The following is a 14,217-nucleotide window of genomic DNA, read 5'->3' on the forward strand; positions in this document are numbered from 1 at the left end:
ACACACACACACACACACACACACACACACACACACACACACACACACACACACACACACACACACACACACACACATGTTAGAACTCCATCTGTCAAAAAGCATGTGTGTGTGAGTAGATAACTCTGAACACTTTGTTTTGCTGATGAGCCAAGAAAAGTATCAGTGTGTCACGAGGAATGATATTTTGGGTGTCTGTTAAAGGTGTGTGTGATTATCAGATATCTTATCTCTAGCGTGTGACGCCTGTATGTGTGTATGATCCAAACGCTTTAAGACACTCTGTCAGCATTAAAACGCAGCTGTCTCTCTCACACACCCACAACAGTCGCTGCACGAGTCTAAAATAAGATACTTTGGGAATTATAGAGTATGTTTGTGTGTGTGTGTGTGTGTGTGTGTGTGTGTATCAGTGCACTGAACTGCCAATTTGACATGCAAATAAATCCTGTTTGCTCTCAGACCGAGATGAGATAGTTGTTACAAGCTAATCGCTGCGACAAACACACATACACGTATGAGATATGAGACGTATGTGAGTAGATTTTTACATTTTCAGAGAAAAATGTGAGCGGTGCTTGTCCATGCAAAACGTAGTCTGTGGTTGTTGATTACTAGTCCAGGACAAAAGCTTGGGTCCCTTCAATGCAAGTCTATGGGATTTTGTTTTTAATTTGAAGTATCATTCATGTCTGTAACTCCAAAGATTAATACTTAAGGTTAGGAGTCTGAATAAATCTTGAGCAATAGTAGTAGTGATGCTTGTCTTCACAAACACCACTAATAACACGCAGTTCTCAGTCTCTCTCTCTGGTTTTCACCGCACAATGATAAATTCTTTAGTATAAATGCTCTTATTCAGGCCACAGCTGGTGCTTCTGCTGAAAATAAACATCTCACTCAAATATTTTGATTGGCTGAAACACAACATCAATAACAGACAGATTTCTACCATTATTAAAGCAGCATGACACAGAAACAGTCTGTGAGCAGTACAATATGCGAGATTTGTGCATCTCTGAGAGGACTAATGTTGGGGGAGAAGCTAACTAAAAGTAGCAATGTAACTTAATAGTAATATCTGCTCTAAAATATGTATTTATATATATTATTATTGTAAGTATATATAAAATATACATTTATAGCAATAAAAAAATAAAAACATTAATCAAATATTATTAAAAAAGATACTGTCCATTTAAATAGTATGATTGTGGACATAAGAGAATAGAGAGTAAGAGAGAGAAAGAAAAGCTGTATAACGCTGAGTGGAAATGCAGGCTTTCCTCAGAACCAGCAATAACAAACACAGCCACCATGAAGTCTGGTTTTCCTGTCAGATCTTTCACCACACGTTCTTAAAACACTCCAACACTCTCTGAAGTCCACACACACACACACACACTAACACGTGTAGTCTCAGACTCAAACCAACTGTCTGTTCACTGACTGTCTTATACTGCACACTAAGGGAAAAATTAAATTATGAATTATTCAATAAAACAATTAATATAATTCATATAAATTATATATGAATATAAAAATATGATAATTTAAACAATTAAAAAGAATATACATAAAAACATAAATTATAAACATAAATGCCTACATGCAGTTTCAGGGAGAGAATGTCATAAAAATTGTAACAATGCAAAAAAACAAAACAAAACAAAACAATGAATGGTCCATAAAGTAGACTTTCTTGTCTTTATGCAAAATAATTAATCTTTTGCACAGACATATTTGATGTGCGTGTCTGTTCCGCAGTGTGTGGGATATGCATGAGCGCATGAATAAACGCTGCCAAAATAAACACACAGCTCTGCCCGCATCTCTGTGTGCTTGTTCTTTTTTCTCTTCATTAAACTCCCTCTGCATTTTCTTTCGTTTATTCCTCATTTGTCTTTATTTCTGTCTGAAGCGTGTCGCTGCATGTTAACTAAAGCCAACTTTAATTCGCTTCCCTGTTCCACCGGCATGACAATAGGTGTGTGTACGTGTGTGTTTGTGGGACGGCGCTGCGTGCTTGACAAATCTGTTTAAGTATGAACCATGTCTGTGTTTGTGCTGTGAATTTTGTAACTTAATATCTGTTTACAGTCATCAACAATCTGCTAACCTCAAGACTCCAGGATGATGCAATTAACACACACACACACACACACACACACACACACACACACACCACACCACACCACACACAGTTTACATCATTCAGGTGGAATGAGAGACCATCTAATTACCCTGCGATGAGTGTGATAAATCTGATTAAACATGTCTATCTTACACATGTCTGTCTGCAAACCTCATACCACACAGAGCTGTCTGACAGAAAGTGTTGAGACTTAGGCATAAAGATGAAGTTGGGACGATGAGAGAGACAGACAGCCAGAGACACAGTGCCCTGAGGTGAGAGATAACTATGCTAATATCAGACAGTGAGGTTTTGATGTATCACACGCACTCACATGGGCCTACAGCAGTGACAGACAAGCAGTCTCCCGACAGCTAAATCTCTGTTAATGTGTTATGTCTGCTTCAGATGTGTGTGTGTGTGTGTCGGCAGTCTTGGTCTCTGACAGCACCATGAAGACATAATTCCTCTTCTAATCCACCTGCAGATATGGATACTAGATGTGCTTAACCCGCTCAAGCACACTCCTGACGTGGTAAGCGTAAATCTCCCATTCTTCTCGTGCTGAGCTCTGGATGAGTCACGGCTTTGGTTTTGCAGGAATGCTTGTGTAAGTGTCAACCTTCAGAAATCAGGTCAATCTGATGGAGGAATTTACCAAAAACCCCAAACAAAAACACCAGCGAAACATTCAGTGCCTCAAATTCACTGGCTTATTGTGGATAAACTGCTCATCAGTAATGAAGGTTACGAAAGTAACCACATTTTTATGGGTTCCGGTTGACCATTACATTATGTCCTAACCAGACACAAGTTATTTTATTTAATGCCTTACAAAACAAAATGATATGTTGTTTTATATATACTGTATAAAAATGTTTACTTTTATTCAGCACGGATGCATTAAATTGATTAAAAGTATGAGTAAAGGCATGTTTAAAAAAGGTGTGTATGGCTATTTGAAAATAGAAAGATAGACTGCGAGCGAAGTGCATACGTGCTTTTGAGAGTGTGAGAGTTTTGCTGGTTTGCTAGCAGACATCATGCTCAAAGGTCTTTATATGCATCTGAGAACGTATCCTCAGCCACTATCGCACACGCTGACGTGGGAGCCGAGATTGAGAGGGGTTGCTAGATTCCAGACATCGAGGTGCGAGTTGTTGTGATGAGTCTGAACGTCTGACTCAAGCAAACACATACACTGGATCTGTAGGGCATCCAGGGACAAAACACGCACCTGGTATTGGTGTGGTGTTGGAGGGGTTGTAATGGGTCTGGTGGGAGCGGGTGGTCCCGTTGCCAGGGTTCATCCTCAGACTGGCCCTCTGGAAACGTTCGATGTCACTCATGCGATCGGTGAACTGCTTATGAGGGTCGTCCGGCTTCATTCGGTGACCTGCAGAGAGATGGAGAGAAATGCATTGGGTTATTATGATAGCAATATCCCAGATTCGATACAAAGTTAAGCATAATAAATCAGAATGATGGTGGCACAATAAACCAGAACATAACATTTTTCATTGTCATGAATGTTTACAGTAAACATACTCAATTTTGGAGTAAATCAAGCCAGTGTCAGTTAAAAGCTGAAATGTGAAACTTTAATGACTAATTAAGGAAAAAACATGTAACGTAACACTGTCCGGTCATTGTGTTTACGCACATTAACTTTCTGGTTATTTATTGATAACCAGAATATATATGATTCCTGAGAGTGGAGTTTCTTTATGTAAACATTCCCTTTCTGGTATCATGCACATATTATGTGGATGTTACAGGGTTTACCGGCTTTACAGGCATTAATAAATTGAAAGATTGGATATCAAAGGCTGTAAGAAATTCCATCACACAAGTCTCATAACAACTTTTAACCTACCATTCAAAAGTTTGGGATTGGTAAGATTTTTATTTGATTAAAAATACAGTAAAAACGGCAAAACTGTGAAATATTATTACAATTTCAAATAACTGTTTTCTATTTGAATATGTTTTAAAATGTAATTTATTCCTGTGATCAAAGCTGAATTTTCAGCATCATTACTCCAGTCTTCAGTGCCACATGATCCTTCAGAAATCATTCTAATATGCTGATTTGCTGCTTAAGAAACATTTATTATTATTATTATTATTATCAATGTTGAAAACAGTTGTGCTGCTTAATATTTTTGTGAAAACTGTGATATTTTTTTTTCAGGATTCTTTGATGAAAGTTCAAAAGAACAGCATTTATTTGAAATGGAAATTTTATGTAACAATGTCTTTACTGTCACTTCTGATCAGTTTAATGTTCTTGACGAATAAAAGTATTAATTTTTTTTAAAGAAATCTTACTGACTAAACTTTTGAATGGTAGGGTATAATGCAAAAGTATTCATTTTTTTTTGGTATTTATTTATTTATTTTTATAATTAAAAATAAGTAACTGAAGTAACTGAAATAACTGACATGCTACAAATGCAGTAAACAATTTGGCAGATTTTCACATAACAACTTAATATAAACACTAAAATCCTAACTAACTAATGGAACCTGTTTTGGAATGCTTCACATAGACAGAAACTCACACAGGAGCAGACGCACTCACAAATGATCCCAATAAAATTTGACATCAGTGTTTCACAAAACTAACAACATCATGTTCTAATAAGCATAGAATTACACAAATATTGGGTAAAAAGGGTCTGAAAAAGAGCTTATGGCTTTAAGACAGAGCTGTGTACTCAGTCATGACTCACGTAATGCTTGATAATCCACAGAGGAAATCACCAAGAAAAACATCAGTGACTGTGTGTGTGAGTGGGCTTATCACAGACAATAAGTTGCCATAGCCATTACACACACGCACAGACACACACACACAATCATCATCATTACCAAATATGTGTAGTCTGGTCGGCTCTAATGGATGAGTTTAATGTGACTATCAGTGTGAGGAACATGTGAACATTTTGTGGTTTTTAATGTGGAGTAATGGCTGTATTTGAATATTTTATTCAGATATAGAGGGATAACAGACGCTGTGATATGGATTTTGTGTGTTCTTGCCCTCTCTTTCACCCAAGGGCAATCCATCACTCCACGTTTTTGTACCCCTGGGGTAATATTTCTGTCAGTTTATCGCTCCCTCCATTTGTTGCTGCTGTCTCCCTCTCTGATTTGATTTAAATGGTAAACAGTCATTTTGGTACTTTTTGGTTTGTTTATGAAGTGTGAGATACACAAAACAACAATCCCAGAGGAAAGGAAACCATAATTTCTTAGTTGTTTCTCCTAGACTGCAATGAGATTAAATTATTTTTCTATTCTATTTTCTATTTAATTATATGAGCCATTTCTTTGTAATTATTTGTGAAATGTATTAGCAATTTCTGAGTGAATGCTAAATCCTTCATATAAGGTAAATCCATATAGAGACGTTTTGTTCTCCAACTTTTCCGATGTTTCTCTTGTGAAAAGGACTGCAGAAATCTGCAGTACATCTGCAGAAGTTTGAAGTGCAATCAAACGTCAATTCAATTACTCATCAAATGATCTGAGCTGCTATCCACATTCATTTTCTAGCTCCTCTCTTACTGTAGGTCTCATTTGTGTCTATTTTTATTTCTCTGAATACATTTCAGTAGAAAATTTGAAACAAAGTTGATGCTTAAATGCAAAACAACTGATATCTCTCCACTGCAGCTTCTGAGGTATGAAAGTGCAACCAAGTCAAATGTAAGGATTAGTAGTAAATATGACATATTCAGCCTCATGCAGTAACTTTTACTAAGCTGTAGTCTTACTGTAAGTCACAATAGTGTGATATAATGTCTATTTTCTTACTGCAGTTTGAAAAGTTACACAGTTAAACCCTATCTGCTCAGGCACTAGCGTGGACAGTTTCTCTCCTGGATGGTTGTGGGGTCAAACCCTACATCTGCCCTGCCTACATTCACCCTGTCTGAATTATGGATGAATGAATATTTCATAGGTAAGGGGCACTTAGACAGGAATGTTGACTTTTTGTGAGAATGATATCATAACCACAGGACACACACAGACACACTAATTAATAATGAGTGCATCCCTCTCATACACACACATACACGCACATGTCATGGGGAAATGATCTGGGATGAACTCAGCACAACTGCAACAGACACATTATGATATACACAATATGCATGTACACCACTCTTATAATAAAGTCCTAAATGCAATGAAAATCTCATCCTCACACACATTTATTTTTTTTAGCATGGTTTAGAGTATGCATTATTTTTCGTGTGATAGGTAAAATTAGAATAATAAGTAGTACTGAAATGGTAATTTGCCAAAAGTAGTGTCTTTTTTTTATCAGATTATATAATTTAGTGAGATTTAGTTTAGTTTATTTTGAAATACATACATACATTTACCTGGCAGAATCAATGATTTAATGACACATAAAGACAGTCGCTTGAAATGGTTCCTGAATTAATCAATGTTTTGGAATGAAATGGTCGAGTAACTGATTCAATGAACACTCATAAAGAAAGTTACTTGAGTAGTTTCTGAATAAATCATTTGAATTAATGATTCAGTGACGAACACTCATAAAGAAAGTTACTTGAGTACACTCTAAAAAATGCTGGGTTGTTTCAACCCAACGTTGGGTCAAATATGGACTAACCCAACCGTTGGGTTAAATTTTTACATTCAATTTTTAAACCAAAAGTTGGGTTAGTCCATATTTGACCCAAAGTTGGGTTGAAACAACCCAGCATTTTTTAGAGTGTAGTTTCTGAATAAAACATAATTTGAATTAATGATTCAGTGACTCATTCATGAATTGGAATGGACAGTAACTCGTCGCTACCTACTGGCGTAATAATGAAACTTGAAGAAAGAGTGACTTTCTTTCTTTCTTTATTTATATAGCACTATATAAATACAACTAAGTTGCCCAAAGTGCTTTACAAGGTACACATAGAAAATAACATCAACATGAAGTAAATAGCGTAAAAAAAAAATTGTGACTGAAAGCACACTAATGATGGGAAGAGCAGATAATTTGACCGACTCTCTCATTTGATCTTGTACAGCCAAAATTAAGAAATTGTTAATCATTTACTTAATTTGACCGAAGTTAGATGTGATTTTTTTTTCAATATGCAAATTCCCTGTACAAGTTCACAAACAATCTTTCATCATATTCCAATTTAGAACATCATAAAAAATTCAGCAAAAGATAAATTACAAGAAACATAAATAATTAATTCACCTTTCAATTCTTTCTTTCTTCATGTGACAATTGCAATGAACTAAACTTTTTTTTATTTTCCTTACGACCCATCACTAATCTATACCACAGATGCACAGACTGACATGCAAACACAGACAACTATTTTTCGCCAGAAATTCAGTGTAAAAAGAACAACTACAAATGACGAAACTTGTGGTGCACTCTTTAATATGAAAGTATTTCTCATCTTGACCCATTTGGGACATGTCCTGCTCTGTTTTAGCATTACTTAAAGTTTCATTGGCACTCTCACATAGTGTAAAATCATCCTGCCCAATAAATACTGTGATATAAACAGTATAGCTATCATCATCATTCATTCGAGTCCATACTTTCTGTGAGTGGAGCGTGTACACAGAGGCCCTCTCGGCACACTTTCGGCTCTCATACTCACACTGATCAACTGATACGCCCAGCTTCCTTCCTTTCCTCCCTCTCTTCATTCTCTCTCTCTAACGATGAAAAGAAAGAAACATATGTTCCCTTTTGGACTGACAGAACACAGGCTCTTTTAGCAGTGTCAGAGTGTGTGTGCATTTGGGCAGGGCTGAAACTCGACATCCACTGTGGAGGGCCAGACATGTCACGGCGGGCACACTAAATATTTGTATGGGTGTCTATAAATGGGGCTGATAGGCACTTGATAACATTGTGAAATCGATCTGCACAGACTGAGATTAAAGTATGCTTTTGCTTGACCGACTGAAGGAGCTTTAGAGATGTGAAAAATAAGCAGGCTCAGATGGATTTTGCTGGGTTTTCTAACATTTCTGTGCTTATTTTGAAGTAAAATCAGCAAAAAAACAAAACAAAAATTAATTAAATAAATAAATAAATGTCTTCAACTAAGACTCTCATTGATACACTGTAAAAAAAAAGATTTTTCAAAAATAAAACAAGGATTTTTGGAGGGTTTACAAAAAAATACTATTTCAGTCTTTCTATTTCAAAATGTCATGTTTAATTCAATGTGTTACTTGCTGTTTCTCTGTAATTAACTGTGAAATTTACTAGTAATTTTTGAGTGAGAAGTGATTCTATACCATTTTTTCCAATGCTAAAAACATCAAAAATATAATTAGCAAAAATATTGAATAAACATGCAAGAAGCAAAAAATTAACTATGTTTACACACAATTGTTTTCATGTTCTAGAATTGACTATTTTTCATGCACTGTGGCATTAGATTATTTCACTTTTTTAACGCAATTCTGAAGAAATCATAGGCATACTTTTGACTTTTGGCAAAAAAAATGACCAACCACAGCACATTTTGTTTTTTTTACGTGCCATTTACAGACAATACCACAATTCAAAAAGATGGAAAAATTCAAATTAACTTTGGTAATTCAGATCTTAATTTTCTTTACAAACACTCATTTGGTGACTATTAAACCTTGTAAACATACAGACTTTGGGCAGCTGAGGATCAGAGCAGTCTGAATTTGTTCATTAGTGTTACCAGCTCTGAAAACGCACTATAAAGCACTTCTATGACTTGAAATGTCTTAATATGTTGAATAATGCAGAGCTCCACCAGTCTTTCTCTCCACCGTTGTAGCTGACGGTTGGTGAGAGTGAGTTTTTGCGTACGTCAGGTGTGGAAACCACGGCCTCAGATGAAAGTGTGCTTCCGTAGTAACGAACGCTGGAGACATTTCTACATCTGCTAAGATCGCTGCACCTGTCTTCCTTTTTGAAACATCCTAAATTCGGTCTCTCTCCATCTGAGAGCTGTCGTGATGTCAGGCCAGTGCGTGACCAATCCCATTGGCCCATGACAGGAAGAGGGTTTGTGCCAGTGAAGTGTGTTGGGCGGTAAACTGAAATCTAATTAACTTTGGTAATTCAGATCTTAATTTTCTTTACAAACACTCATTTGGTGACTATTAAACCTTGTAAACATACAGACTTTGGGCAGCTGAGGATCAGAGCAGTCTGAATTTGTTCATTAGTGTTACCAGCTCTGAAAACGCACTATAAAGCACTTCTATAACTTGAAATGTCTTAATATGTTGAATAATGCAGAGCTCCACCAGTCTTTCTCTCCACCGTTGTAGCTGACGGTTGGTGAGAGTGAGTTTTTGCGTACGTCAGGTGTGGAAACCACGGCCTCAGATGAAAGTGTGCTTCCGTAGTAACGAACGCTGGAGACATTTCTACATCTGCTAAGATCGCTGCACCTGTCTTCCTTTTTGAAACATCCTAAATTCGGTCTCTCTCCATCTGAGAGCTGTCGTGATGTCAGGCCAGTGCGTGACCAATCCCATTGGCCCATGACAGGAAGAGGGTTTGTGCCAGTGAAGTGTGTTGGGCGGTAAACTGAAATCCCAAACAGAGCCTCTATTCAACCTCAAACTGCACACTGCACTCTGTTTCTGAGATGTTCTGTCTTTTTTGCACCTAAAATATGAAGGGTATCAAAAGTAGTTTGGTAGCAGACCAATATCTAAAAATAAGTCTTTCTACAGTACTAGTAATTCAGAATACAGAATTTGTAATACGGGTAATACAGAATGTGGTAGGTGCCTGTCATACTGATTTCGGATATGTGCATGTGTGGAAATGTGGTCAAAACGCCCGTCTTGGCAAGGTATTAATGTAAACACAGTCGGTTATGTCTTAAGAGAATGTCAACAGATGGGACAGAAAATCTGGATATGTGTCAACATTTTTGATCTGTGCATTAGATCTTGCAGTTTAAGTGCATAAAAATAGACCTGCCACTGTATATTATGTTATATTATGTATTACATACTATTCCATATTAATACAAATATTTTAAATTAAAACATTCAACCATGTGTAGTGGTTGAGGCATGTGAAAATCATATAAACAATTCCAATGGTCCTGTTTGCAAGGAAATAAAGAATCTCTTTTATTATTATCTCTAATCCTTGATTCATTCTCAAGGGCAAGTTGGAGCAGGTGAGATAAAGAAAGACCCTTCAATAGTGCCCATATCCATCAGGCAAAACACCAGCCAGAGGCAGTCACCCACCGCTTTGTGTTTTCTACAGTATGTCTGTGTTGTTACGCCCTCTTTGCTTTTCCTGTTCATGTCTAATGCAAAAAAGAACATGAAAAACAAAAAGGGTGTAACAACAAACATGTGCGTTGGTGGCTTTTTGTGACTTCAGTGAGAATTTACATATGTGTTTATATATGTGTAATATATATATATGAATATATATCACATATCTGAAGTTGTTTGATGAATGTGACTTGTTTTTGAACTGCTTCTTTGTCTATTCCATATCTAGATAAAGAAGAAGCTCAAAAATAGGAGTATTCATTTGTTTCACAAAAATGAATCACATATAATTCACTACATAATTCTCATACTGTGTTATTTCCTAATTTTGATGACTTTACTCTTTCTCTAAGTTGTGTAGAATGAGTATGTGTATCTAAACCTTTGAGGGACAGTGCTATTGTATGCATATATGCACCTGCCTATGTGTGGTTTGGTGTTTGGTTGGTTTTGGTTGACCTACTTGCAACTTAAACCAAGAAACCCTTCTGACCCAGATGATGCGACATGTGCTCGACTTGTATGCACATCGTGTCTTCGAACAAACATGCATCTGACGGAGGTGTCCTGCTCTCTGCTGGCTGTACGCAGCTGGAAGGTGCTGAAATCGAACGGCTGGAGTTTATAGGACAAAAGAAAGAGTGCACTTTGTGTAAAGAGCATGATTTAGGAGCGCATTCCCGTGCCAAACTAATGAAATTCAAACGCAACTGAGCTTCAGCATGAAGAATTTCACCCGGCTCTTTAAACGGGCAGCTCTCAGCAGAGACTGACTGTCTGAAGGCTTTATTTGAGATTATTCTGGAAGATGGAGTGGAAATTAGGGAGGAGATGACAGAGAAAGGGGCAGAAGTGTTCCGATGAGAACTGCTAGAGGTGTTAAAGGGCAGGAAGAGACCCTTGACTTCAAAACGCAAGCGCCTACGCGTATATGTGTGTGTAACAGGATTTGACGCAACTGCAGCTTGCAGGAGTGTGAGAACTGAGATATATCTGTCATGTAGAATAGGTTTCAGTCTTATAGCTCACACACTCAAATGTTTACTTTGCCATCTAAATGAGGACATAATGTAGATATAAAGTTTATATGTATAGTCTAATTATAATTTCTTATTCAAATTTTTGCCTTGCCTATATAATTTATTGTTATTTATTTTAAAATTCTAATGTGTGTGTGTGTATATATATATATATATAATATATATATATAATAATATACATTTCAAAATACATTATATAAATATCATTTATTTATATTTTTAAATAACAATATATAATTATATATAATATTTTAAATATATGTAATATATATATAATATATATAATGATTTATATGCAAAAAAGTAAAACAATTAAATACATTAAAATATATTACATAAATAAAGTACATTACATATATTGTAATTTATTTTTATTTATATAATTTATTATATAATTTTATAATTTTATATATACATAAAATTAATTTAGCCTTGACCATTATACATCTGCTTTATCTTTGTGTCTTAAACTTCCATGTAAAAGTCCTCTGCACATGTGAAATAACAAACAACATTTTACCGCTTTTGCTTGCAAGACAATCCCCACTGAAATGTGTTATTTAAACTGTTCAGATCAGTCTGGAAAGAGCAGTGATTTCATTAAAAATAAATTCAGACGCTCATTTCTAATATTGGGATTCTACAGAATGATCTGCAGAGTTTCACAGACTTTCCTAAATTGAATCTTATCTTTAGATCTTCCCATATTTATAAATAATAGAATATATTCTACTTCCTCTTTATTATCTTGCCATCAGTGGATGGGTCAAGTTTCTGAAAATCAAACCAAAATCATTAACGTACGGCAGTCATGGTCAAACGTATCTGTCTGACGTCAGAAAGCTGTGGAAGTGCGGAAGCAAGACATGCTAGCAGAAAATATTGAGCTTGAAAAGTTACATTTTTCATGGCACAATGAAGTCTTTCATCTCAAAAGATCAAGGATAAATTGATTCCTCATGATATGACCCATTTCAAATGCTGAAACACTACACTCTGACAAAGAGAAAATCTCCTTTTTCCAACAAGCTCGGCATGTGTGTGTGTTACTGGACGTCTGGGCACATCTCGCTTCTTCAATTAGGCTATTTGCAGAATTTTCCTCACTGTTAAAAATGGCAGAAAAATAAACAGATGATTCACTATAATATTCCCGTAACACTCCTCCCTCGCCTTTCTGTCTCTCTCTCCTACTCAATGCCTCTCAGACGTTTATCATGAACTGTGAGGTACTTTATTATGCTACTTTATTAAATTACTCTTTAAAGCTACTAATGGTGTCTGCTTGGGTGAAAGAATAAACAAGAAAGTTCACAAACACAAGCTGAGCCTGTAAGATGTGTGTGACTTGTGCAGGGGTGTAGATACTCCATGCCTCTTTTGTCAGCATTTGTTGCGTTTATCCCTCAAAGAAAGGAAAATATGACCGGGAGGTGAAGATAATGAGAGGACAGAACTAACTGTTACATCCTCAAAGACACTTTTTTTGTAGCTGGAGCTCTAGTATCAGCAAGGATTCATTACATGCATGCTAAAGCAGCAATGCGCCCATCCAATGGTTAAATCTGCACTGCATGCATTTCCACTGTAATGAATCGTCTGTTCATTTTTCAAAAGCATTCCAATCATTTGCCTTCCAATATTGGCTCCATTCATAATTAGCGTCAGCAGTGACGAAAACTGCCACTAGCTGTTAGCGTTGCTTTGAAGAAACATTCATATGATGCACTGATAGCAAAATGACTGATAATAGCATTAGTGTGACGATGCCACCATTAAAAATGTGCAGAACACTCACACACACACGCACGATTTTTATCCTCCAATAGGAAAGAAAAATCTCAAATGAAGACCCCTTTATAGCATGCAATCAGATTTTCTCAAAGAAAGAGATCTATACTTTATTTTTGTTTTTGATATCATCTGCAATATGCAGAACTATGTATTCATTTCTATGGGTGCGGCATGCATTATTTAATGGTTGACACACCTGGCAGGTGTTTTACACGCACACACATACTAATGTATGCATGTACACTCCTTTATTTACAGGAACACAGAATGATATCTGTGGAAAAATAACACAGCAAATTATATTGTTAACAGATTTACAGGCCCTCTGCGAGCTGTGTGCCAAAATGCAAATACAGTCGAACCCGAAACCCCTGATCATAATCTGATCAAAAAGCATCTTTAAAATGAACGCTGCTTGGTTTGACAGGTTGTTAGGTAATGACATTTATACATTGAAAAAAATTTGGTGTTGGATTTATTCTGAAACAATTTTCACTCTAGCAGTTTTCACAAATAATTACAAAGAAACTGTAACACATTGAATTACACATAAAATTGTGAAGAAGTAAGGCTGAAATTTTATTTTCTTGTAAAACGCACTCCTATAATAATTTAAGTATGACTATATTATCCGAAAACTTTCTAGGTCAGCTGTATTTATGCTATATTAAGTGTGGATAGCATTCATCATTTCAAGATGCCTGTGCTACTGTGTGTTGTGCGTGTTTGTATGGTCCAGGTAAACCCTCTGTTGTGGGGACCAAAGTTTCAGGACATTTATTTGGTCCCCGTGAGGAAACCAGCTTACAAATCATACTAATACTCTTTTTTTTTTAAATGTAGAAATGCAGAAAGCTTTCAGTGAAGATTAGGGGGATAGAATATACAGATCACAGAATAAAAAAATATTATTTCTATGCAAAGTCGGGGGGGGGGGGGGGGGTGGCCCCC

At 36.2% G+C, this 14,217-nt stretch overlaps 1 protein-coding gene across 1 annotated transcript in view; it reads right to left on the bottom strand.

Moving 5' to 3' along the window:
• Window positions 1–14,217, bottom strand: part of LOC107561777 (runt-related transcription factor 3-like) — a 53,729-nt gene that overhangs the window by 9,951 nt on the left and 29,561 nt on the right. Inside the window, exon 6 of the mRNA XM_016246254.1 lies at window positions 3,372–3,530. Within this exon, the coding sequence (XP_016101740.1) occupies window positions 3,372–3,530 (159 nt within the window). The remainder of the gene's footprint in view (window positions 1–3,371; window positions 3,531–14,217) is intronic.

Source organism: Sinocyclocheilus grahami, unplaced genomic scaffold (genome assembly GCF_001515645.1).
Source record: "Sinocyclocheilus grahami isolate Dianchi unplaced genomic scaffold, SAMN03320097.WGS_v1.1 scaffold791.1, whole genome shotgun sequence".
In the NCBI taxonomy this organism is placed as follows: Eukaryota; Metazoa; Chordata; class Actinopteri; order Cypriniformes; family Cyprinidae; genus Sinocyclocheilus; species Sinocyclocheilus grahami.